This window comes from Giraffa tippelskirchi, chromosome 2, assembly GCF_054371585.1.
Source record: "Giraffa tippelskirchi isolate mGirTip1 chromosome 2, T2T-mGirTip1v1.2.pri, whole genome shotgun sequence".
NCBI lineage: Eukaryota > Metazoa > Chordata > Mammalia > Artiodactyla > Giraffidae > Giraffa > Giraffa tippelskirchi.
The window spans coordinates 69,187,168-69,214,996 of NC_137276.1; the positions used below are offsets into that span (position 1 = coordinate 69,187,168).

The following is a 27,829-nucleotide window of genomic DNA, read 5'->3' on the forward strand; positions in this document are numbered from 1 at the left end:
GAGCATGGTTAAAGATATAGGGCTTGGCAAGTCAAATTAAATGAAACAGGCTCAGTATTGCAATTTGTGATTTTTGCTCCTATAATGGAATTGTTCATTTCAGAGAATGAAAAGCAGACTAAAGACATTTTTCTAAAATCTAAATGAACTGTAGTCAAAGTTACTTAAATACAGAAGCTATGATATTTGTGCTGCAGTCAATAAACTTTCACCATCGACATAAAAACATGCATGCAGCTTGCATATTGCCAGCAGGGTCTGTACAGATTCATCCTGATGAATGGAATTCACAATACAGATGAACATGGGGACACTGTAACATCAGAACTGTAACATCAACAATAGAGAAGCAAAAGACAACTGCCATGGGGTTGGTCTTTTTTCTTGTAAGGTTTATTTTATCTTATTAAGGTGTTGTCAAAACTATCCTTTTCATTGAGACTGTCGGTGGGTGATGGAAATTGGGTCTTAAAATGTGTTCTCTACACCTCTGAATGAAATGTCAGTCATCAGGGGACTGGCATGAGTGCAGGACATATAGTGAAACACAACAGGACAGCCTGACAAATCCCAAACAGAAGAACAGACAGAGCTCATGATTCCACTCCCTACATTGGGGTCTTAAAAGTGCTTGAAAGGGAAATTCTAGTAAGCTTCTAACCACATGTGTTTAGCAAGCTGCATTCCCGTTTGCAAGCCTCATCTCCAAACTTAAGGTGAGGATGTGTGGAAAAATCTGCCTCCTCAAATTTGCCTCTTGCCTATTTTATTTATTTATTTATTCACTCATTTTGGATATATGGAGGCTAAAAGAAATGGACAGTGAAACCTCTACTGTGATTTTTACAGAGATGGATTTCAGAGACAAGGCTTCAAGTCTAAACTTGGTGTTTTTACCGTCTCCTCACATTTTGCAGTCATCTACTTGCAGCAGTTTAACCCTTCCACAGTTTTCCTTAGGCTTGCTTTATTGTAGTTCAAACACCTCTGAAAACTGCTTCTGGTGCTGCTTTAACAGAACACCATCTTTCAATAGTTTCCTGCAATTTTCTTTTTAAGCTAGGCGTTGTTTTAAGGCTGCCCCTAAATATTCCTATAGTCAAGTCATCTCCTAGAATCAGTTTCAGCTCCAAGTACCTGGGATCATTCAGGTTTTCCTTGATTTACCAATGAACTGCAAACCTTCTAAAACTGTAAATTCAGTCCTACCAGAAGGAGAATTAACAGCAGATGTGAGGGATCACTTATGAAAGAAGTTTTATCTTAAAACAGGTGTGACATTAATGGAATCAATAAAAGGTTGTATACAATAGGCATTATATTAAACCAGAATTCAAGCTTCACATTGATTGTGGTATTTAAATTTCAATGGGTTAACTATGTATGAAAGGAAAATGACCCGTATTATGAATGTACTAAAACAGACGGGAAGGAAGGACTTTGCCAGCAGAGGGGGAGGGAGAGGGATGGGGAGAGGGGCACCACGTTCCCTTTATAGTCACCAGAGTTCAATAAAGCACCACTTATTTCCCAGCTTTTAAGAGCGCTTTTATCACAATGGTTCATACCTCACACTCCCTGGAGCCTGATTTGTTATAGGTGCAGGGTCCCGTCCCATTCAGCAGCATCTCGCTGGTCTCCGTGTTGGTGGGCTTATAATCTACGTAAAATTCCTGGGTGCTGGGAGTCATTTGCTTTAGGGACTGTCTTTTCTTTTTCCTGTGCCTTCTCATGAGGGAGCGCTGCTGCAGCTGCTTCATGCTGGCAGGATACCGCTTCCATGACACGTAGATAACGAGCAGGATGACAAGCACAGACAGGAAAAGGGCCACACTCCCTGCGATGATTTTATGAAAAGAGATGTGCTCAGTGTCAGCATCAGTCTCTGGGCCAGGCTCTGTGGCTCCCACCGTGGGGGGCAGAGGGGGTTTGCTTTCATGCTTCGGCCTGGGGAGCTTGGGCTTAAATGTTGGCTTTGGGAGCGCCCTGGCCAGATCAAACCTCTCTGTGGTACTTTTGCCACAGATGCTGTAGTTCTTCACTGCATCAATCACATTTACTCCTTGCAGCTCTTTGGGACTGGCACAGATAATTGTATTCTCCCTCAGTCCTTTAAAACTTTTCAGCCAGTTTACCAGGGAACAAATATTTCTGCTACATTCCCATATATTCCCGGCAAGACTGATGTCATTGAGGGATATCCAAGAATCCAAAATCTCTTGACCAATAAATGTGAGCTTGTTGGAATCCAGGTTGAGGCGCTGCAGATTTGGGACACACTGGAAAACACTAGGTCCACTAAAAGCTTCGATCTCATTGCCTGATAAATCAAGCCTTTGTAATGAGCTCCAGGTCCAGGACATGGTCTGTCCTATGACACTGATTTTATTCCACTGCAAGTAGAGGTTCTGAAGGCTCACCAACCTTGGAAAAAGGGCCAGATTGAGCTTAGAAAATTGATTGTGCTCCAGGTGAAGTTCTTTGAGTCTGATCATACCAGCAAAGACATTCCTGGCTAAACTTCGGATCCGGTTATATCCCAGGTCCAAAAGTTCCAGGTTGCGGCAGTCTTGGAATATTCGCACTGGGATGGTTCTCAGGGAGTTAGACCGTAAATGTAAACTCAGCAGCTTTCGCAAACCCCGAAACTGTTCAGATCCCAGAGAATGCAGCTGATTGTAGGACAGATCCAAGTTCCGTAAATTTGTCACAGGTCTGAAGGTATTGTTGAGAAAATAGGAGATTCTGTTGGAACTCAGAATCAACTCTTTGAGTCTGCGTATTCCATTAAAAGCATTCTCATCAATATTGCTGATATGGTTATGGTCAAGGTACAGCCAGGTGAGCTGGTTGAGCCCTTTGAATTGATTATACTTAAGTTTTTGAAGGCTGTTATAGCGAAGGGACAAACCTAAGCAACCAGCAGATATACTCGAGGGTATCTCCTGTAATTTCTGAGATTCACAATATACCATTTTGCCTTCACACCTACAGCCCTTAGGGCATCCTCGTTCAGCAGAAGAAAGCATTGTCAGTAAGACAGTGGGGGCTATAACCAGTGCTACAGCTGATCCGCTCAGTAGCCTAATTACATTGAAACCTGGAAATAAAAACAACTTAGAAAAGTTATCCCCCCAAAAAAGAATTAATTTATTTTTTAATCAAGCAAAAATAAGCATATATTTTCCTTTTTAGAAATTTAAATGTACAGAACAATATTTAACATCAAATATCATCTCCTTATACTTTAAAGAGAATTCTTTAGGCTTTTTTTTTTTTTTTAATAGTTAAGCAAGGAAACATGTTCAGTAAGCAGTTGAATTTATAGTCTTAGAGCAGAGCAAGGTAATCTCTACAATAATTAAGGCAGAATTAATATACAGACTAGTGGATTTTTTTGTTTTTGTTTTTTTAAGAAGAAAAGAAGAAAAATGACAAAACATACCCATCCTTTGTATTGTTCAAAGGTCGTCCTTAGGTCTTTTGCTTTGGCTTAGGGGGCCACTTGCATGACAGCCCCTGTCAGCTGCACTGTAGTGAGTCAGGGCTCGCTGACACCCAGGAAGAAAAATTGGACCCCTTGGGAGATAGACCGATTTTGGAACATTATTCTTTGCCAGCCACGCAGAACACTCCAAGAACAAATAAATCCCAACACCGCATTCGCAGCAAAACATCAAAATCTTCCTAGGTAATAGGATCTTCATGGATATTACGTTTTTGCATCTTTACAGTTTTTTTTTTTTTTGGTGGGGGGGTGGTGTAAAAAAAAAAAAAAAAACTGGCTTCTACAATTTCTTCTTATCAGAAAGCAAGATGTATTCCTTCAGGCAACATGAGGCTACCTGAGCTGCCACATCTGTATTCCATAGCCCAGCATTTCTGGTGGCGAGCACCCAGTTCAGCCACAGAGCTGCGTTGGAGCCCAGAAGGCAGGAGAGCCCCGTATCGCGCACACGCTCAGCTCACTTCTGCAGACTGTCATTCTGAAAGCTGCTCAGACTGTTGCTTTGGTTTCAGTGAATGCAGTCTTATGTAAAGCTGCCCCCAGTGGTGAAGAACATTATGGGCATGTGCAGAAATGTCTCTCTTTTATCTTGCAAATGAGCAGGCTCTCTGCTGGAAAATGAATGATTCTTTTGGGTGGCTCAATAGGAACTGAATGGTCACCGTAATCAATAAGTAGCAACATTTTCTGTAATTTCCAAGTCTTGTTTTACAATTTGGCAACGTCTTTATTGTCTGCATCCACTTAATCGCTAAACATGTGCTGCCCAGAGTTTTTCTGGAGCTTGACATGAAGTTCACAGACCGAATGTCAATTTTTCTTAACCTCACCGTAGGCTTGGAACTGAAATTTATAAAATGAATTACTGAGCTTTTCACAGAGAAGCATTAACTGCCTGCCCATCTGACCTCTTGGAGTCACAATGATTATATTATACAAGACGTCTCAGGATGCTAGCACACATACATTTTGGAACAGATAGGATAACTAATGACATATAAAGTAATGTGTCCAATAACCTTTCTGGTTTTCCCACAAAAGACATAATTGATTTAATTGTTTATGACTCGGTTTGTTGTTTTTGTTGCTGTCGTTTCATCTTTTTTTTTAATTAGAACAGAAATAAACCATGTTTAGTGTGAGTACAAGAATCAAGAGAGCATTTGGTTGTTTGTTGATGCTGCTGGTATTTATTACGGTAATATTTATTGAGCCATTTCTAAGAAAGCACTTCAATGGGCTATCTTATTCTATCTGTAAACAATATTATGATGTAGATCCCATTATACCCTTCATTTTAAAGATGAGGAGACTGAGACTTGGAAAGGTACCTTGCTCAAGGTCATATAGTAAGTGGTAGGATTGAGATTCAGAACCATATCTCTCTTATACTTGAACCTCTAACCACTTGATGATCCTGTTTGAACAGCATTGTTATCTTTACTTTAAAATGAGTCAAATGAAAATTAGCCTGATTAAGTCATTTTGGCAAAGAAGCTGTAATAAAATAAAATTCTTGATTTCTAGAACAGGTTTGCATAAACTTCTTTGATATGTGTCTTCTAATAAGTATTCTAAAAACTGAAGAGGAGAGGCTTAGTCTAGTGATTAAGAGGATGAATTTTTGCACCTAGGTTCAAATTCTGACTGTATTTTATCAGCTCTGTAACGTTGACTATGTTTCTCATCTTCTCTATGCATTAGTTTTGTCTTCTACAAAATAGGCATCATAACAAAATTTCACTTAATGGAGGGTTTGAGAATTAAGTCATCTCCATATCTATACCGTATGAAGATGCCATAATCTTAGACTAGTATGTGGCACTTAATAAGCCTGTGTTAACTGTTATTTGAATAGTATCAACTTTTCTATACTTGCTGATATTGCATGTTATTTAGTATTGAATAGTGACTATTGTGACTATCATTAACTCACAAAGAACTATTTCACTGAATATTTTTTATATTGTTTAATGGGTTTCTGAGATGCTCTCAGTCTTGCCTTCTTTGATGAGAAGTGTTCGTAAATCTCCATCATCTCAACTTTATCTTTAAAATGAATATTTAAAGTGGACCATAACTCATAATTAAAGTTTGATTTTCTTCAACAGAGCAAAATATGGTAACATCTGCCCCAGAGAGAAAACCATTTTGTTTAAAAATAAATGTCAATTTATTATTATTATTTTTTTTAATTTTCCTTGCTAGTCTTTGTTAGGTGAATAGGCTGTGGAAAATCATGGAAAGCTTTCATATTTTCAAAGGATGAGATGCTCGGTAACAGTTATGACAAACAAAAGGGGCCCCTAGGTACAGTCATATTTCTCATATAAGATGCCATTAATAGAACAGCGCATGCAGGCTAAGTCTCTTCAGTTGTTTCTGACTCTTTGTGACTCTATGGACTGTAGCCCGCCAGGATCCTCTGTCCACAGGATTCTCCAGGAGTGAGTTGCCGTGCCTTCCTCCAGGGCATCTTCCTGACCCACGGATTGAACGTGTGTCTCTTACGTCTCCTGCATCTCCTCAAGCAGATTCTTTACCATTGGTGCCACTTGGGAAGTGTTTCCTCCTAAATTATTATGCTATGAATTTACATAAAGCCCCCAGAGAGCTTGTTAAAAAGGTAAATCCCTCCCCCAAGATTTTGATTCAAGGAGACAGAAGAGGCTACATTTATCAGCAGACTCTGATGGATAGCTAGGTTTAGGAAATACACTGTAAAGGAATGAATAAAAATAATAAATTTCTCCTAGTAGGAAGAGATGACATAAAACTATGGTATTGTGATATAAGTTCTGTGAGGACAAAAATAAAGTTTTATCTGCTTTGGTTTTCCTAAAAACTGCTGTAGCACTTGGCACATTTTAGATGCTCAATAAATATTTACTGAACAGACACATTTTTATGAGGGTCAGAAGTACATTTGATATAGAATAAACTAGTTATGCAATGCTAGTCTTTTATACATAGGATTGATCTCTGCAAAATTCCTCAGCCAGTGAGATTGGGTACAATTTTGGAGAAAGTGTTCTTTAAAAATGTGTGTGAAAAGGCAAGAAATTGGAAACTGGAAATACTCAGATGGTCAGCATGTGATCTTCACTTTTTATGCAGACATCTCTTGTCTTTATAGTTAAACTGTACATTTTTTGAGAATAGTAAATATAGGTTTGAATATTCCCTTTGGCATTTTACACCTTTTATCATCTAACATCCCAAATAGGGTTTGACAATTTGTATCTATTAAAAAAGACTAAAGAGAATACTATTTATAACTCCTCTATCATCCCTGTTGCTTGAAAGGCCCAGATTTTTCTCTTCACCACCCCTGCTTCTCTTTGGGAAGCAATCATTGCCATGTCTGTTTTCCCAACAGCTGCCGAAGGCTGCTCTAGGATGACTGGAGGCCCCAACAACTTTATGTTTTTATTCTTCTTTCATTCTATGACAGAAGCACAGATGAGCCCACTGAGAATGTAGTTTGCTTACTTTGCTTTTCCTGGGATGAATCTTGGATCACTATGGTGAATAGCATTTGCTGTGTGTTACACACCATGCCATTAGCAGACATTTTTCTGGTATCTTGGCTTCTGATTTTGCCTTGCTCCATAGTTCTGACTTTACAGTCTCCTTTTGGATCTCAAAATTGATTTTTTTCTCTTAATTCTGACTATTGATCTCTTCTTCAACAGTAATCAGTAGCCATTCTTGTATTGGGTCTGACTCCAGGTTCTCTGGGTGGCTCCTACTTTGGCACTAATCCTTAAGCCAGTATCACCACCAGGTCTGTACTGGTATATGGCAATGAAGTGCTTGAAGAAGGAAGACCATCCATGAGGCTGGTAGAGAAATCCAAAAATAAAATAGTGCAATACTAAACCAGACTAAAAACTTGAGGCTACAGAAATCACTCCAAAGATAAATCTCTCAAAAGAAAAATGAAACCTTATATTCAAAAAGATTTTAGTAATTTGCTGGTTACTTTTTAAAGTTTATTCTCATTCTACTTGTTGACTACTGCAAGATGATCATTTCTTATTTGCCTTTCAAAATAAGCAAAATTATACTACATTATGTATTTAGCAAATTCATTTGCATTTAAAACCATGTGCAGAACAAACTATAAACTACCTGACAAATTTAATTTCCCCAATGAGTGTAGGGCCTTAATGATTTATATACTTATGGAATGTAGTGTCATGTATCTAAAGACTTTTTTATTGCACTTATAGGACTTCAAAAAGCTTAACATATTTTGTTTAAATTGGGCAAATAAATCCAATCTCAGTTATATAATGCCAGATTTCAGTCTAATATGAAACTGACTTGCCAAATATAAACTTAGAAAATCCATTTAAAGTGTATATTGTGCTTGTGCTGTTGTGCTCAGTCATGTCTGACTCTTTGTAACCCCATGGGCTGTAAGCCCACCAGGCTCCTCTGTCCGTGGAATTTTCCCAGGCAAGAATACTGCAGTTGGTTTCCATTTCCTCTTCCAGGAGATCTTTCCAGCCCAGGGATCAGACCCAGGTCTCTTGTGTCTTCTGCATTGGTAGGTTGGCTAGTGCCACCTGAGAAGCCCAAAGTGGATATATTGATGTCTTAACAATGGGTTTGTCTCAGAGATTTCATTTATTTAACAGTTTGGGTAACCACTACGTCCTAGACACTGTTCCGAGACACTTAGAGTACATTAGTGTACAAAGCAGATATCTAAGCTTACATTCTGAAGGAGTAAGATGAACGATAAAAATAAAATAAATAATAAAAGTAGTATATTATCGGGCTTTCCTGGTAGCTCAGTGGTAAAGAATCTACCTGCCAATGCAGGAGACACATGTTCAATCCCTGGGTTCGGAAGATTCTCTGGAGAAGGAAATGACAATGCACTCCAGTATTCTTGCCTGGAAAATCCCAAGGACAGAGGAGCCTGGTGGGTTACAGTTCATGGGGTCGCAAAGAGTTGGACATGTTGTTTAGTGACTAAACAACAACAATTATAGAAAAAAGAAAAGTAAAAAAGACAGTGAAGATTAGGAATGGAAGGGATGAGGTGGATTTCAGCTAAAATAGGATGGTTAGGCCCACTAAGAAAGTGGCTTGACCAAGCCTTGAAGAAGATGAGGTTTTTAACCTTAAATATATATATATATATATATATATATATATATATATATATATATATATATACACATATGTATATATATATATATATATGGGGTGGGCAGTGCAAAGGCACTCAGGTGGGAGCAGATAATGTGTTCAATGAATAGCAGAGGCCAATTAATCTAGAGTGTAGAGAGCATGGGAGAAAGTAACTGGAGATGAAGTCAGAGAGGAAATAGACTGTAAAGGGACAAGAGTAAAAGCAGGGAAGCCAGTAAGGGAGGATATTATACCAATCAGGAGAGAGACGATGGTGACTGGGACCAGGATGGTATTGTTACAGAGGGTATGTGTGGTGTCTGGCTGCTTGCAGCCCAAAAGCCGATAAAGAGGCCAGGTTGGTGGAAAGGAAATTTGCTTTATTTCAGATACTGGTGACTGGATAGGAAAGTGGCAGATATCTGTCCAGAGGCCAACTCCCCCCACACATGCACACTGACAAGCAGGGAGTGAGAGCTTTTATAGGTGGATGAGGGGAAGCTACATGCAGAAACAGCACAGTCATCACTAACAGTCATCTTCAAATTGGTCATCGTTGGTCTGACCAGCATCATTTTGGTTGTTTTAGGTTCAGTTAATCTTCAGTTCAAGGGTCCATTTGTTCCCATTTCTTTACGGCCAGTTCTTGGAATTGTGGCTGCTCATATCCTGGGTACAGTCTGGTCATCTTGTAGTTAACTTTTCCACCTGGTGTTCTAGTATCTATAAGATAGCTCACAGGATGTGGCTTAGAATATTATCTATAGCCCTTGAGAAAGAACTAAAGGTCCTCGACTATGCTTAACGACTACATTATTATTATTTAGTCTCCTTTGACTGTTTTTCTTTGTTTTTGCATTTCTCACTTCTTTGATTAATTCTTTGACTAAAGTCTTCCACAGATAAAAGGCAGACAGATGACATGGTAGGGGGCAGGGACCATAGGATCCTGCTCTGATTCAGTATCAGTGAAAGTGTTGAGGATTGGTTAGATTCTAGACTTATGTTTAGGTAAAACCAGTGGAGATTTCTAATGGATTAGAAATTGAGGTATGGGATAAATAGAGAAATTAAAGATGACTTCTAGTTTTATGGGCTGAGCAACTGGAGGGATGGTAAAACCATCAACTGCTTCTATAGGGCAAGTTTGGGGAATAACATCAAGAGTTCAACTCATCTGGATTATGTTCGAATTTGGCCCTCATTTTTTGTGAGAATTTAATTTTTGCAGCATGTTCTTGATATTAGGCCTCAAAACATCATGGTGTATTTTGCAATATTTTATAAAATGATTGGCAAAATTAGGCACTAAACAATAGCAACGTGGATTTCTATTTAGATGTCCTAGACAGTGGCGACATCCTTGCAAATGGTCTTGGAGGGCATGGAACCAAAAGCTTTGATGAAAATTAAAAATTATATAAAGACCAGATATGGTAACATTTGGACTTAAAGTTTTAGAAAATAAATTTGGTGAATCTGAAAGGTTTTTCTAAAATAATTTAGAGAATGACATATGCTTTTTATTGCATAGGCCAGTTGACATTTGGAATTTGGAATTGATTCTGGCCAGTCTTCTTAGGGTCTCAGTTTGCTTATCTACAAAATAGTACTCATAAAGCCTGTGCTATGAATTTTTAATGTTTTTATTTAGGATCAAGTTCCATAATTTACATGTAAATACACTATAGACTCTAAAGTGCTATAAAATATTTCTGAAATCTGAGTACCTATGAGAAAATTAATTTTTCTTTGAGTTTCATCTAGGTTCTCTGTTCATCAGCATACAGTGGAACAAACATGTATCTAGGGTCACTAACATGACCAAGGGCTTTCTAGATGGTGCTAGTGGTAAATAACTCACCTGCCAATGTGGGAGACATAAGAGACATGGGTTCAATCCTTGAATGGGGAAGATCCCCTGGAGGAGGGCAAGGCAACCCACTCCAGTATTCCTTTCCTGGAGAATCCCCATGGAAAGAGGAGCCTGGGGGGCTACAGCCCATATAGTCACCAAGAATCGGACATGAGTAAAGCAACTTAGCACACATGTAACATGACTAAGGGCTGAGTCAGAATTTACCAATATTATTAAAAGTCCTCAGTATTCCCTTTCTACTATGATTTTTAATACCATAGCCGTTTAATCTACAGCATCCATCATTGACATCCTGTGTTCTAACTCATAAAGTGCTTTCACCAATAAGTGCATGTAGTCTAGATGTTGAAAAGAGCTTCATGTTTTTGACTTGGTTACCATATCATGTAATAAAATCGTCAAAATGCTAACAAAGATCCTTCCAGCTATGAAAATTTTATTTTATTCATTTCTAGTTGATAGAATACTCATATGCATTTGTACATTTATAACTATATTCTGCTCATCCATCGAGGTATTAACATGTCTCTGAAATATACTTGGTTTCCATCTGCTTGCTTCAAGGGCCCCATTAAAAACCATGTCTGGTCACATATGGTGATGAGTGGATATCTCTGACTTAGATAAATGGATGAAGAAATTTCCAGATCTGACCGTTAAAATTGTTTCTCAGTGTTTTTTTGGAAAGAGGCAAATCAAGTGAATGAGACCTACAAGAGTATATAACACATCTGCCTTTCCCTCACTTAAAGATACATTTATGCTACAGCATCAATCCATACTCTCAGGTTTTATTGCATTACTTACTGTTAGTTTGCACAGAAGTAGTGCTAGAGATAAAACTGAGGATAGAGAAAAATAACAAACTCTTAGAGTGCAACGATTATTGGTTAACTTCTGAAGATGAAAGACTACATGTGTATATTAGTCCCTCAGTCATGTTCGACTCTTTGTGACCTCATGGACTGCAGCCTCCAGGGTCCTCTGTCTATGGGATTCTCCAGGCAAGAATACTGGAGTGGGTAGTCATTCCCTTTTCCTGGGGATCTTCCCAACCCAGGAATTGAACCCTGGTCTCCTCCATTGCAGGCAGATTATTTACCATCTGAGCCACCAGGGAAGACTTCTGAAGACAAAAAGACTACATGAATTTAAGGATACAATTATTACTATTTTTTAGTGGATATTTCAAAACATACACAATATAGAGAACATAGTATAATAAACATTAATAGTTATCAATATTTTGTTAATTGTGTTCCATCTATCCCCATCTCCCTTCATACATACCCATACATTCACACTTTTCTTTTTTCTTTCTGGAGTGTTTTAAAAAGCAAAGCTCAGAAATCATGTCATTTTACATATGTATATTTCAGTATGTAATTCTAACCAATAAAGATTTTTAATTTAACCATCTAGTATTACTATACCTAACATATTTAACAGTAAGTTCTTAAAGTTGGTTTGTGGTCAAGACCTAAGTAAAGCCCAAGTACTGCATTTTGTTTTCATGTTTCTTAAGTTGCTTTAATTTTTTAATGGCATAGATTTATTGGGAGGTACCAGGTCAGTTGGACTGTAGCTTGTTCCATGTTTTATATTAAATTGATTGCTTTCCCTATGTCATTTAACTTGTAAGGAGTAAGTTTTAATGGCATACATGTTGAGCAAGAGTCCACTCAACTAATTTAAGCAGGACATCCAGCCCCAAATTGATACTTGGGGTATTTATTCACTCTTGTTATCAAATTTAACACTTGCAGAACTTAGGAATATATGAGGCTTAGAACTTGAAGGAAAATATGTATTTCTATTTAGTGGGAATTCAGTAATTGATCAAATTGCAAATTTGATGAAAATTAAAGCAGCAATATTAAGGTATCATGAGTTTGAGTTGGTTTACCATACATATTTACAAGTCTTTCTGTTCTTCACTTTTTACTGTACTTGCCTTTTTGTTGATAGTTATCAAAAACACATATTTAATATTGTTCCTTGCTAAATAAACCTGCTAATTTTTGCATTAATATTGGGATAGTCTTCTAAAAGAGGCTTAAAAAGTTACTTTCAAGAGAGCAGTCATCAAATTCAATTATAGTCATTTTTATTGAGAGAAATCAGTTTTCTAGCTTTTCATTTGGAGCAAATTCCATTAAGGAACATGTGGCACCAGAGCTACAGTGTAAAATTTATGTCATATATATATTCCCAAACTTCTTATAATTTCTCACACACAATAGAGCAAAGATGTTTTACAGTAACTACAAAAGTCTCTTAACCAAATTTTCACCTTAATACTTGATGCTTTACTTTGCATGCATTTATGGCTGTGCTTTGAATATCAAGTCAATACTGTTTAAATGATATAATAATAAACATTTTGCTATATTTGCTTTAGGTATATCCTGATGTAGAAGTTTTTTTTTTTTTTTTTTTTTTTAAGAAAATGTTCTGTCTTAGTCCATGTGGGCTACTCTAACAGAAAACGATAGATTGGTGGCTTGTAAACAACAGAAATGAATTTCTCACAGTTCTGGAGGCTGGGAACTCTATGATCAAGAGGTGTTCAGATCCATGTTTGGTGAGGGCCTGCCTCCTGGTCCACAGATTGCCATCTTCTCTCTGAAACTTCACATAGCTTAAGTGACAAGGGCTTTTATGGACCTCTTTTATAGGGGCCCTAATCCCATTCGGAGAAGGCAATGGCACCCCACTCCAGTACTCTTGCCTGGAAAATCCCATGGACAGAGGAGCCTGGTAGGCTACAGTCCATGGGGTCGCTAAGAGTCGGACATGACTGAGCGACTTCACTTTCACTTTTCCCTTTCATGCACTGGAGAAGGAAGTGGCAACCCACTCCAGTATTCTTGCCTGGAGAATCCTAGGGACGGCGGAGCCTGGTGGGCTGCCGTCTATGGGGTCGCACAGAGTCAGACACGACTGAAGCGACTTAGCAGCAGCAGCAGCAATCCCATTCAGGGCTTCCCAGGTGGCTCAGTGGTAAAGAATTCGCCTGACAGTGCAGGAGTCGCAGGAGTTGCAGTTTTGATCCCTGGGTGAGGAAGATCCCTTGGAGAAGGAAATGGCAGCTTACTCCAGTACTCTTGCCTGGGAAATCCCACGGACAGAGATGCCTGGAGGGCTGAAGTCCATGGGGTCACAAGATTCAACCAGGACTGAGCAAACAAGCAGGAATCCCATTCACTTAATCACCTCCCAAAGGCTCCACCTCTAAATACCATCACTTTGGGAATTAGGTTTCAACTACTTTGCCAACAAAAGTCCGTCTAGTCAAGGCTATGGTTTTTCCAGTGGTCATGTATGGATGTGAGAGTTGGACGGTGAAGAAAGCTGAGCGCCGAAAAATTGATGCTTTTGAACTGTGGTGTTGGAGAAGACTCTTGAGAGTCCCTTGGACTACAAAGAGATCCAATCAATCCATCCTAAAGGAGATCAATCCTGGATGTTCATTGGACGGACTGATGCTGAAGCTGAAACTCCAATACTTTGGCCACCTCACGCGAAGAGTTGACTCACTGGAAAAGACCCTAATGCTGGGTAGGATTGGGGGCAGGAGGAGAAGGGGACGACAGAGGATGAGATGGTTGGGTGGCATCACTGACTCGATGGACATGGGTTTGGGCAGACTCCGGGAGTTGGTGATGGACAGAGAGGCCTGGCGTGCTGCAATTCATGGGGTTACAAAGAGTCGGACACGACTGAGCGACCGAACTGAACTGAACTGAACTGTGATTTGGTGGAGGTGGAACACAAACATACATTTTGTACAATAGTAGATTTTCTATTGTACTTTTAAAGCATTATGTATAATATTTTCAACAGGTACATTAGTGTATTTTAAAATTTGCCTTCCTGACGACTATATCAGCAGTAAGAATTAAATCCCCAAGCCACCAGGTAGAGAAAGGTAATAGAAATCTGGATTTGGATAAAAAAGCATATATTTCATTGGTTCTATTTTTGTTTCTGAAACTATGCCTAATTTTTTTAAAAAAAAATTGCTGGAGACCTAAGAGATTTTAAACATCTGATAGGAAAGAAATTCTGCAAAAAAAAAAAAAAAGAAAGAAAAATTCTGTGTAAGTTGACAGTGTAGTAGCAGAGAATAGGAGCTGTGGTTCTTTATATTACACTAATATATTTCAGTCTGTTTGGGGACTCTCTTGAACTAGGCTAGAAAACCCTTCTCTGTACTGTAAATGCTTAATCTTGATTGAAATGTACTTCCCTTAAGAGTGTGGGGAATGCTTAGGAATCTCCTGCGGCTCGCAGCAGAGCCCCCATGTGGCAAACTTGTGATTTAGGCAGAGGCTGACTGAGTCCCTGGAAGCAAATGCCATGCTTCTCTCATAAAAATAACATTTCTTTATCTGGTGCTGGGGATGCAAGAATGAGTAAGACCAAGCAATCATTTACCATCTGAGGACTTGCATTCTAGTTGATGAGATAGTAACATATAAACATTATAGACGCACATTGCAATGTCAGCTGGGCTTCCCAGGTGGCAATAGTGGTAAAGAACCCGCCTGTCAATACAGGAGACATAAGAGACTTGGGTTCGATCCCTGGGTGGGGAAGATTCCCCCGGTGTAGGTAATGACAACCTGCTCCAGTGTTCTTGCCTGGAGAAACCCATGGACAGGGGAGCCTGGCAGGCTATTGTCCACAAGGTCGCTGAGTCAGATATGACTGAAGTGACTTAGCATGCACACACACACACACACACACACACACACACACACACACACAGAAGGCAACTCAGGTGACTCTATGTCCCCTCAGATGTAATCTCCCTTTGGGATTTTCATTGATTACCGTCAACACCTTTACAGTGTTGCTGCTCCTCCTTGGACACTTCAGCCTGAGTAGACATAGTCTCTTTTCGAAACAAGTGGCACAGGTGAAAGGTTAGATAACATTTTAAGAAATTTTTTTAAAAAAATTAAGAAATTTAGGAGATAACACAATGGGAGCAGCCATAGCAACATGACACATACAGTGAGACTTACACAGAGGGGCTTTCTGAGACCCAGTTTTCTGATTGGGGGTTGGTGTCGGGAATATTTGCTCCAACAGATGTGACCCCACCCAGTCAAAGCCCGCTCGGGCCTCATCAGCTATATCTCTTCCTTACACAGTAAGTCCACTGTTCAAACAGGAGTTTCACACACGCAAGAAAAAGAGAAGCCTTTCCCCCAAGTACCTCCTTGCCTCTCTCTCAGTGATTTTCTTTCATCTCCAATACTTGGTCCTCAGGTCCTATAGTGACCCAATTCTTTCATATATTTTTTCCACTTATTGACAAATGAATTATATGGTATTAGCTGATAGTGGCTTCTAGTGTTAGCCTTCTCAGTATGTGCTGTGCTGTGCTTAGTCACTCAGCCGTGTCTGATTCTTTGTAACTTCCTGGACGGCAGCCCACCAGGCTCCTCTGTCCAGGGGGATTCTCCAGGCATGAACTGGAGTGGGTTTCCACGCCCTCCACCAGGGAATCTTCCCAACCCAGGAATTAAACTCAGGTCTCCCACATTTGCAGGCAGATTATTTACCATCTCATCCACCAAGGAAGCCCAAGAGTACTGGAATGGGTAGCCTGTCCTTTTCCAGGGGATCTTCCCGAAGGAGGAGTCGAACCAAGGTCTCTTGCAATACGGGTGGATTCTTTACCAGTTGAGCTACCGGGGAAGCCCAGCCTTCCCAGTATACTTGAAATTTAATAGGTAGCCCTGAGAAATGGAACATATTAAGGTATCAGAGAACTGAATTTTATGTACATAGTTTGAAAAGCAAATATGAGAAGAGATTTGTATTAAAAGTACCCACACTTGCTTTTCTTTCTCAGCTTCTTCACCAATTCCTCTTTTAGCTTCAGTCACTTTATTTTAGCTATCATTTCCTTCTCATAGGATTTCTGAATTTTGTTGAGATTTCCATTTCTTGCTACGGTAACTGAAGATGTAGTATCATCTTCTCTCTTACTTTCTTACTCCCCATGTTCTATATTCAATAAATGGACAGTATTTAACTTAGGATGGCTAGGTAAGCAATGCCACTGCTGGATTAAGTGAGTGGTATACTAGGTGTGCTTCCGTTCTCTTTCAACTTCTTATTTTTCTTAAAGTTAATATTGTCTCTATTCTCTCTCCTTCGAGACCCCCTAATTTGCTTAGTTTTGTCTGTTCCTAGAATCAGTTGTTTTTCCCAATAGTTGAAAAGATTTGTCGAGTGCTTAGTTTTTCCAAATAGTCATTTCAGATAATCCCTCTCCTCTGCATCACTCCATTTTTCTCTTCCCCAATATCTAGTCATAGCTATTAACCTAGCCTCCCCCTTCACCATTCTCCAACTGTGATATCCCCTGTTCTTGGATCCTATGTATTCCTTGTCTCATTTTGTTGAAACATGTCCACTAGGAGATTCATAAGAGGGTACATGTGAAAAAAAAATCATGTCTGAAATTTTTTAAAATTTATCTTTACTGATTAATAGGTTGGCTGCATACATAATTCATGTACATAATATTTACAATTGTAAACCACTTTCTCAGAATCTTTAAACCATTGCTCCACTGTCTTCTAATACCCACTCCTGCTGCTGAGAATCAGATGTTATTCAGATTCCCACTCCTTTGTGTATAATCTAGTTTACTCTGGAAGTTTTTATGGAACATTATTTTCCCTGCTATTTGAAAATTAAGTAAGAATATATCTTTGTTTGGTGCTTTTTTCATCCATTGTACTGGGTATTCAGTGGATCTATAAATCTGGAGACTTGTGTCCTTCAGTTCTATAAAATTATGTCTTCTTTTTAAACTACCTCTCTACTCATTTTCTCTGTTCTCTCTGTTTCTCTCTCTCTGGAACTTTTATTGTGCAGATCTTGAACTTCTTGGATTGATAGTTTGGTTTTTCTTTCCTATTTCCCATCTCTTTTATCTTTTTGTCTTTGTTTCAAGTGAATTCCTCAGCTTTATGTTACAATATTTAACTTATTAGTTTATTAAAAATTTAGATTAGGTATCAGCAAATGATGGCACAATTAACTCCAGCAGTTATGCTACTGGATCAGGGATGTAAATAAAGTTCAGTTTCTGTAAATAAAGGAACACATTCATGTTCATTCATTTATAGATTGTCTATGGATGCTTTCACCCTGCAATGACAGAGTTTAGAGACTGTTAAGTCCTGAAAGCTTACAATATTTACTATGAGTCCCTTTATAGAAAAAGTTTGCTGATCCTCCCTCTTCTCCCAATTTAGGTGGTCATATTTGTTATCTCCAGGAGCTCTGTTTTTATCTCTTTTTTTCTCTTCTGAATATTATAAAGTTTTATTCCATTTAACATGTTTTATTTTACATGTTTTATTCTACATCTCTTCTCACTTGAGGATATCACATGGAGTGTGTTAGTATTATGCAGCTTGCTGCAATGCCACTGTTTCCTCTGAGATAACTTAATCAGTTAATTTCAGTCTATTTCATGATGGAAGCTTTTCTCATATGTTAAGCTTCTTGTGTGTTCATTCAGACTAATGAGTGAGGGAGGCACTAAAAACTGAGGGAAGGTGCCCTGTGCGCAGGCAAGCTTTTGGCTCTGGACTTTGTGGTAGTAGGATTTAATAGTAAGCTTGCCTTTTTCACTGAGGAAGGTGCAAATGAATGATTATATAGATTTGTTTCATTCAGAGAAGACCCCCAACCTCCTGCACTACAGCTGCAGGCTCCCAGGGTTCTAGGACAAAGCAGAAGATGTTATATTTTTATTTATTACAACTACTTGAAAATTTACACATTTTCAATATCTATAAATGTTTTTAATTTGCCCGGGCCCAACAATTTCTAGGGCTTCCCTGAATAGCTAAGTTCATATAGATTCTGCCTGTAATGCAAGAGACACAGAAGGCTTGGGTCCCTGGGTCGGGAAGATCCCCTGGAGGAGGAAATTGGCAACCCACTCCAGTATTGTTGCCCAAAAGACTCCATGGGCAGAGGAGCATGACAGGCTACAGTCCAAAGTGTCGCAAAGAGTCAGACATGACTGAGCAACTAAGCATGCACGCAGACAATGTTTCCTTAAAGAGTTTATAATTTTATATTTAAATCTAGATAATATTAATAGCATTTTATGTATGTTTTTTCAAGAAGCCAACTATAGTCTGAACTGAAATGTAGCTTTGCATTCCCACCTTTTTGTATAAAAATTTTGATTTCAGTTATTATTATCCCTTACACTTTAGAATGACTTTTCAAATTGAAAACTATCAGTTCAGTTCAGTTGCTTAGTTGGGTCCGACTCTTTGTGACACCATGCAGTGCAGCACGCTAGGCCTCCCTGTCCATCACCAACTCCTAGAGTTTACTCAAACTCATCTCCATTGAGTAGGTGATGCCATCCAACCATCTCATCCTCTGTCATCCCCTTCTCCTCCTGCCCCCAATCCTTCCCAGCATCAGGGTCTTTTCCAATGAGTCAACTCTTCGCATGAGGTGGCCAAAGTATTGGAGTTTCAGCTTCAACATCAGTCCTTCCAGTGAACACCCAGGACTGATCTCCTTTAGGATGGACTGGTTGGAACTCCTCACAGTCCAAGGGACTCTCAAGAGTCTTCTCCAGCACCACAGTTCAAAAGCATAAATTCTTTGGTGCTCAGCTTTCTTTATAGTCCAACTCTCACATCCATACATGACTACTGGAAAAACCATAGCCTTGACTAGACGGACCTTTGTTGGCAAAGTAATGTCTCTGCTTTTTAATATGCTGTCTAGGTTGGTCATAACTTTCCTTCCAAGGAGTAAGCATCTTTTAATTTCATGGCTGCAATCACCATCTTCAGTGATTTTGGAGCCCAGAAAAATAAATTCTACCACTGTTTCCACTGTTTCTCCATCTATCTGCCATGGAGTGATGGCACCAGATGCCATGATCTTAGTTTTCTGAACATTGAGCTTTAAGCCAACTTTTTCACTCTCCTCTTTCACTTTCATCAAGAGGTTCTTTAGTTCTTCTTCACTTTCTGCCATAAGGGTGGTGTCATCTGCATATCTGAGGTTATTGATATTTCTCCCGGCAATCTTGATTCCAGCTTGTTTCTTCCAGTCCAGCGTTTCTCATGATGTACTCTGCATATAAGTTAAATAAGCAGGGTAACAATATACAGCCTTGATATACTCCTTTTCCTCTTTGGAACCAGTCTGTTGTTCCATGTCCAGTTCTAACTGTTGCTTCCTGACCTATATACAGATTTCTCAAGAGGCAGGCTTTTCAAATTTATTTTTGTGACTTTAGTAGTAAAAAAACTAGAAAAACTTAAACAATATGTAGGTAGATGGTGTGTGGAGTGTGTATGTATGTATATATTTTTTTATTACTAAGAAGTAGAGCTTTAAAAGAAAATACAATATTTCAACTGTGAAAGTCCCTCAGTCATATCGATTCTTTGTGATCCCATGGACTATACAGTCCATGGAATTCTCCAGGCGAGAATACTGGAGTGGGAAGCCTTTCCCTTCTCCAGGGGATCTTCCCAACACAGGGATCGAACCCAGGTATCCTGCATTGCAGGCAGATTCCTTACCATCTGAGCCACAAGGGAAGCCTTGGCATTAGCAGGTTGATATAATCTCCAGACAGGGTTTCTGCCATAAGCCATATGAGGTCACTATGGAGCCACAGATTAGGACACAGCTCTTGGTTCACACTTGTACGTCTCTTTCAATCAATCACATACACAAGCACACCATAGAGTTAATGAAGTACAGCAGAAAACGTGCTTGCTAGGAGAACAAAGAACTAGAGCTCTAAGCATCCTTACCTTGTCCTGAAGAACCCTGGACAAGCCCCCAAGATGAAAGGTTGTCACTATGAGCCATGAAAAACGCTGGGATTCTTGGCCTCCAGAGGAGAGGAATTTGATCCAGGGCCAGTGACGAGGCTTGACCTTTCAGAGCTTTTGTGTAATAAAGTTTTATTAAAGTATACAAGAGATAAAGAAACCTTCTGACATAGTCATCAGAAGGGGGCAGAAAGAATGAATCAACTAGGCAACCAGTTATTTATGATCCAAGTTTGCAGTTTCTATCTCTGGGTAACAAAATGTGGGCTTCTATTCAAAAACTAGTAATAGGTATCACAGTCATATAAATTATTGAATTTAATTCATTGGCTGAGTTTGAGACCAGACTTCCTCTTAAAAGCAACAGTCTACATTGATTCTATATTTTTTTCTTTACAGTATTTAGTTAAAATCATGAAAAGATTTTTGACTTGGTGTACATTGGTTTCAAACTTGCTGTTTTCCTACAGAGATACTCTAGGTTTCTGCCTAGAGAAACCAAAACAATTAAACATGTCACCTCATGTATTGGTCATTAGTCCTAATTCTTTATGAAGATTTTCTATGGATACTTTTAAAATGCTTGAGAGGTTTTACATAATTTAAGTGGTTTATATGCTTTGCAATTTATACTTGGAAAATATTTTGCATTATACCAAGTAATAATGATATAAAGGCTTAGAGAATCATAGAATTGGAAATGATTTTGAGATTATTTTATTCAATACACATTTTACATATCAGAAAACTGAAACCCAGAGAGATAAGGTAACTAGCTCTGTTGACATAATATATAGGTACAGAAACTTTGTGTGGAATTCAGATCCTTTGACTCTAGTGTATTTTTTATACCATTCTGTCTTCTTTAAATCCAAACCAAAGTTTTTTTTTTACTTTGTGAAAAACAATAGCACTAATAGATAACATTTTATCTATTTTCATATAGATTTATCCAAACAACTAAGACTTAAAATTTGTTTTGTTAGAAGTGAAACATAGGTCTTAAACTATTCTTTGTTCCTTTTCCATTTTAAAAGCAATACATATTTATTATAAAACATGAGGATCGTGGTTTCACTGTCCAGCGTTTGGCAATTATACAAATTTTTCACTAACTTGAATTTAATGCATCACGTTCTTTGAAGTGGATGAAACAATTATTTCAAATTCCTTTCACTGTTGGGAATTTAGTTTATAGAACAATCTTTACTGATGAATCACTCGAGTTCAGCTTCCCTTAATTCACTGAAACGTGTAAATTATTGGCTCCACAAAGGAAAGAAATCACTGATATTCTAATACATAGTCTCTCTCCTATATGGCTGACATTATCTTTTAAATAGCAAGTTATCCCATGCCAAAGGACAAGATAAATAGAAAAGAATTATTACTTTCTTCTCCTAAGATTTGGTGAGTTTTCAGTGGAATGCCTCAAAGGTCAAGTCCAGAGTGGTCTTACTGCTTCCCTAAAACACTACCGCCAATCTGGTTATGCTGTTGTTTTGCTTAAATCCCTTGAGATACACTCAAGTATAAGGGCAATGTATGTACCAAGTATGACAAATGCTCAACTTTTGAGTCAATGAGCCAGAATACTGGTTTATTTTTCACCATTTGCAATCTCTATTCAACTAAAAAGTGTTGCAGATGGATTTTTATTGCTCCTTCATTCTCCTCCAACCCTAGAAATTTTACTCTAAGGGCACTTTCATTTGTGTCTAAAGGCAGTGTCCTTGTATTCACAGAAAAACAACTCCTTATTTGGGGTTGTTTGTCAACATGTCGCAGGGGAAATCTGGGGACAAACTCCTTATCTGGGTCTATTTACTCCTCTGTTCCTTAGCTGTAGTATGACCTCAGAGGGCATTTTTTGCCTTAAGTTGGCTTTCATTAGGGAGTTTACTGGAATATCTGTAACTTCCAAAAAGTGTGTCCATGGTGTCAACAAACCTAGCTTTAGAAGCCAGCTTGAAGAAACCTGATCTAAAGGACTGGTTGTAATCTGGTCCTTATTTGCCTGTTTTGGGTCAGTTCCCAATTCTAGGTGTTGGAGGGAGAATTCAGAGGCAAGAAAAGACATATTTCTATACTCACATGGTTTACAATCCAGAATGTCATAAAGGTGAGACACTTGTTACAGTGTGGGTAGTTAGTGTTATCATGACAAAAGACCAGGATGCTATGTGACTTCATAGGATTGACAGCTATCCAGACCCAAATTGCAGAAGCAAGAATTGAATTCAGTTCTAGCAAAGAAAAATTATGGTGATAAAAGTGCATGATTTTACAATAATTAACTGTTAATACATCTAGCAGAGCAGTATTCAGAACACTTCCTTACTCATTTTGTAAATTCTCAGTTATATTCAGTAGAGATGGTTTGAAATTTAACCTAACCATGCAATTTAACCTAGCCAGTATTCAGCATGACTAGTACCTCTTAGTGAACACCTGTAACATATTGGTCAGTGAAAAACCAGGTGAGTATTGTTAGTCAGTACCTTTAAAATTCTACTTTAAGGCATCTATGATAGCCTGCACCACCCTTTCATCCTAAACATTCTTTAAAAAAGATGAGGTGCCATGGTGACAGCTTGGATAAGATCCTTGTCCACAAATACTGTAACTTGACTGAGACAAATGTGGACCTGTTGTCAGAAGTAATTGTGCCTGGCAGTTTGGATGCTGCAAAACCCTGGCATAGAGTCACATTGTCACCACAGAGGCTTGAGGTTGAAGCAAAAGCACTTAAAGTCATTGTGAGAAGCAGTATACTGAAGGGAAAAGTTTTTATCTTATAATGCAAAATCAATATGGAATTCTGATCCAATTTTTTTTTAGTCTTTTCCCATGGGAACATTAGGTGTCTTAGACAGTTTATGCCAAGCAGCCTGCCATGTGTTATTCACTAACTTCCTTTAGACTTTTCAATATCAGAATCAATTTGAGGCCATCAGATAGAGCTTCTAGCCAAGGCTTTCAAGCAGACAATTCCCACATGTGCTGTGTGTAGTGAAGCCAATATAATGCCTTCTGGAATAAAAATGTAACTGTCCTACAAAATAGATCCGTATGCTAAAACACACACACAGACCTTGTGTTTATGTTTTCAAATTGGCTTCAAAATTTTTAATCAATTTCTGAGTTTTCTACACGTCTACTTTGTAACAAGAGATAATCTGAGTTCATATTAATTTAATTTCATCTTATTTCGTAAGCCTGAAAATAAGAATCAAGAAAGCCTTTTCTTAACTGATCTGATGGTAGTGGCATACATATTTTAATATGTGTTAGGGATAGATACTCTCAACTATTAGATGTTGATGTTGTTCTCTGAATTACAATTGGTGGTATGATCAGTTGAGAACTTCAGTCATTGTACAAATTCATCAGATATATTAATCTCAGAGTTCCCTATATGAGTTATATATGAGAGCTCCAACTTTGGCAGGAACATAATACAAGTTTCTGTTTGCTTTATATGATAGAAAACCTCGCAAAATACGGATTTCAGGAAATAACTGCAACTTTCAGGTCAGTCCACAGCACATATAATGTACAAATTCTTTATATGTTCATTATTGATTATCCACCTAAAGTGCCTAAGAAATAGATTAGATTAGATTGAAAATTAGATATCAATTTGAAAAATTAGTAGGACCAGAAAAACAACATAGTAACCAGAAAAAATGAAAAATAGATATACAAAAATAATTGTTTCCTTTTGTCTTCAAACAGATTATTGTTAGTAAAACAGAAAAAACAACTAATAAAACAAAAATTCTTTCAAGCTACATATCATCTCTGACTTACCTTAGGCAACATGCACAACCAACAAAAGGAATAGAAACAAAAGTGGAATGATAAGAACAACAAAAATGCTACTGAGGAACAGAAAGGATAGGGATAATAGGCTTCCAGATTGAAAGGCTTGATAGCCTAAATAAATCTGTGTATAAATTCAATGCTACATGATCAAAACCACAGCAGGAATTTTTGTGTTCAATTCTGTGCTTTTAAAATATTTTTTGTTTTTAAGCATTCCAATTTGTAAATTTCCAAACAGACAAAAGTAGAGAGAATAAGGTAGTGAACTTTAGTGTACTCATCACCCATGTTCAGTGATCAACAATTATTATTAGCACATGACCAAGCTTTATTTATACATTATCCCCCCGCCTTACCACTCCACCTTACTGGACTATTTTGAAGGAAATCCCAGACATCACACAATTCACCTGTATGTAACTCTAAAAGATAAGGACTCTGAAAAAATTATTGCTATGATGCTATTATATTGTCTCGTTTTATTTATTCATTTATTTTTATTTATTTATTATTATTATTATTATTTTATTTGTTTTGTCATACATTGACATGAATCCACCATGGGTGTACATGTTTTCCTCTTCTAGAACCCCTCTTCCACCTCCCGCCCCACCCCCTCCCTCTGGGTCATCCCGGTGCACCAGCCCCGAGCACCCTGTATCATGCATTGAACCTGGACTGGCGATACCTTTCACATATGATAATTTACATGCTTCCATGCCATTCTCCCGTATCATCCCACCCTCGCCCTCTCCCATAGAGTCCATAATACTGTTCTATTTATCTGTGTCTCTTTTGATGTCTCGCATACAGGGTTATCTTTACCGATTGACTAAATACCATATAAATGTGTTAGTATACTGTATTGGTGTTTTTCTTTCTGGCTTACTTCACTCTGTGTAATAGGCTCCAGTTTCATCCACCTAATTAGAACTGTCCAAAAGACTACAAGCAATAAATGCTGGAGAGGGTGTGGAGAAAAGGGAACCCGCTTACACTGTTGGTGGGAATGCAAACTAGGACAGCCACTATGGAGAACAGTGTGGAGATTCCTCAAAAAACTGCAAATAGAACTGCCATATGACCCAGCAATCCCACTGCTGGGCATACACACCGAGGAAACCAGAATTGAAAGAGACACGTGTACCCCAATGTTCATCGCAGCACTGTTTATAATAGCCAGGACATGGAAGCAACCTAGATGCCCATCAGCAGACGAATGGATAAGGAAGCTGTGGTACATATACACAATGGAATATTACTCAGCCATTAAAAAGAATATTGTCTCATTTTAAAAAGTTAGTAAAAAATTGGTAACTTCCAGTCAAATACCAGGCTTCCCTGTTGTCTCAGTGATTAAGAATCCGCCTGCCAATGCATGAGATGCAAGTTCAATCCCTAGGTTAGGAAGATCCATGCAGTTGCAAAGAGTTGAACACGACTTAGTGATTAAACAATAACAGCAATCAAATACTAGTCAGTATCAAATTCAATATGTATTTATACACACATACTCATGTATACATACATATATGGTTGGATTTTTAGAATCAGAATCCAGACTAGACCTTCACTTTGTATTTTTGTAATCTAAATCTAAAATTCCTTTAAACTATAAACTCTCACCTCCATTTTCCCTTTGTACTTTATTTGTTAAAGAAACTAGGTTATTTTCCTATAGAATTTCCCACACTCATGTATTTTTCTGAATGCTCCTCCACGATTCTCTTTACAGCTTCCTCTGATCCCTATTTCCTAGGCTGCATCTATACATAGAAATTTGATCAGATCCAGTTTTGATGTTTTGGCAATAACACTTCATTCAGAATGTTGTATCTCTCCCATTGTGCCACATTAGGAAATCCACAATGCCTATCTTTATTTTGGTGTTAAGATTGATCCATAGGTTTATATGTGGTTCGATTAGCTCATCCATTAAAAAGTGCTCTGTCAGTTGTTCACCGAATGGTTTAGTTTTCACTGATAATTATTATACAGGTCTATTTTTTCAACAAGTATTGCAATATAGTAAGAGTCTATCATTTCTTTTTCATTTAATAACTGGAATTCTTTTCTAGAAAATAACTTTACTTCATCAAGTGTTTATGTTGAGGCACAATTTGTATAGGAAAGCAGAAAAATACTTGATTCTTTCTCTTTAATTATAAGTTTTCAGAATAATAGTTTGATTCTCTAAAATTCTCTGGAGATGACTCTTAAACTGTTTTTATTTGTCACTGTAACCTTATGGATCTTATCATATTTGATGATTTTTAATTCATTGCTGTTATTGTTTTTTGTTGTTGAACTTATCTCATTTTTGCTAATAAGAACCTCGTCAATTTTACCTCTGAATCCTTTTGAAATTATCCCAGTGGTCACTGATATAGTCTCACTTTCTGGTAGGCCAAGCAGTCCCAAGCTCTTCTCTTATATTTTCAGCTCAGACCAGGAAACAGCCATATCACTAAGGCATCTTGGTTCCTTTTGTAGGAAATGAGGTTCATAGCCCACAATCTGGATATTAAGGAGGCTCACGGCTAGTCAACTGGCAACAAATTCTAGGCCTTTTTGATAGCAAGATTTTAAAAGAAATACTTTGTTTATATTGATATCTCCATATTTTCCATATTTCCAATTCAAATTTTGGATTATAGGTTTTTGTTTGCGAAGTATTTTATTTCATATGTTTATTTATTTTTTCTTAAACTGAGAAGTTTAGTTCCATAAGATTGTACATATACAATAATTTAATAATACTTCAGAATAACAACAACAATATTAATAATGTAATTAGTAAAAACAACTGAAGTTTTCTTTGCAGTTGTTATTGTCATTAGGATATACTCGCTAGGAGTATATAATCAACTTATTGGTTTATGCCACTTAAAATAATTTGCATGTGGTTAAGCTACCAGTTCATACAGTTATATTCCCTTGTTTCATTTTGCCTTTGGTTTCTATGGATTATTTTTTTAGTTTGAATTAACTGTTTAAAGATTATTTAAAACATTACTACATGCCCAAAGTTAAAACTTCAAAGTAAAGCATATTCAGAGAACTTTAGCTTATTTACCTTGCCCTTTTCCCCTGGATGTTACCATTTTAATTCATTTTTGGTTTGTTTTTTCTAAAAAATATTATAGATATATCTATATATGTATTCCTATCCCTCTTTTCTTTCATAAAAGTTAACACTTTATATGATTAAACATCTTACTCCTTTTCACTGAAAAAATACATCCTTAAAGAACTCAGAATTCCTCATTATTTTTACAAAAAGCAGACATTTTAAACATGGGGCCAGGAACCAGGGTAGGTAATCTCATTCAGTCAACCAATTTTTAATGAGAGATTAATAAATGTAAGTGTAATATTCTTGTGATAAAAAGATTAATAAGCCACAGATTCTGTAATAATGGAACTTAAGATCTGTTAACAGAGATACTTAACTAACAATTATTCTACAGTGGTAAGTGCTGATGGAAGTGAACACAGAGTGCTGCCAGAGGAGCCCACAGGAGAGGCATCAAAGCCAGAGAGGCCTTGAGCTGAGTCCTAAAGAATGGGTAGGAGTTGGCCAGCATAAAGGTAGAGACAGGAGGG

General features: G+C 37.8%; 2 protein-coding genes across 7 annotated transcripts in view; one reads left to right on the forward strand and one right to left on the reverse strand.

Moving 5' to 3' along the window:
- LRRTM3 (leucine rich repeat transmembrane neuronal 3) overlaps positions 1 to 8,529 on the reverse strand; it is a 202,599-nt gene extending 194,070 nt beyond the window's left edge. Inside the window, exon 1 of the mRNA XM_081568956.1 lies at positions 1,569 to 8,529. Within this exon, the coding sequence (XP_081425082.1) occupies positions 1,569 to 3,029 (1,461 nt within the window). The 5' untranslated portion in view covers positions 3,030 to 8,529. The remainder of the gene's footprint in view (positions 1 to 1,568) is intronic.
- Positions 1 to 27,829, forward strand: part of CTNNA3 (catenin alpha 3) — a 1,864,976-nt gene that overhangs the window by 826,936 nt on the left and 1,010,211 nt on the right. The gene's annotated exons all lie outside the window — the stretch shown is intronic.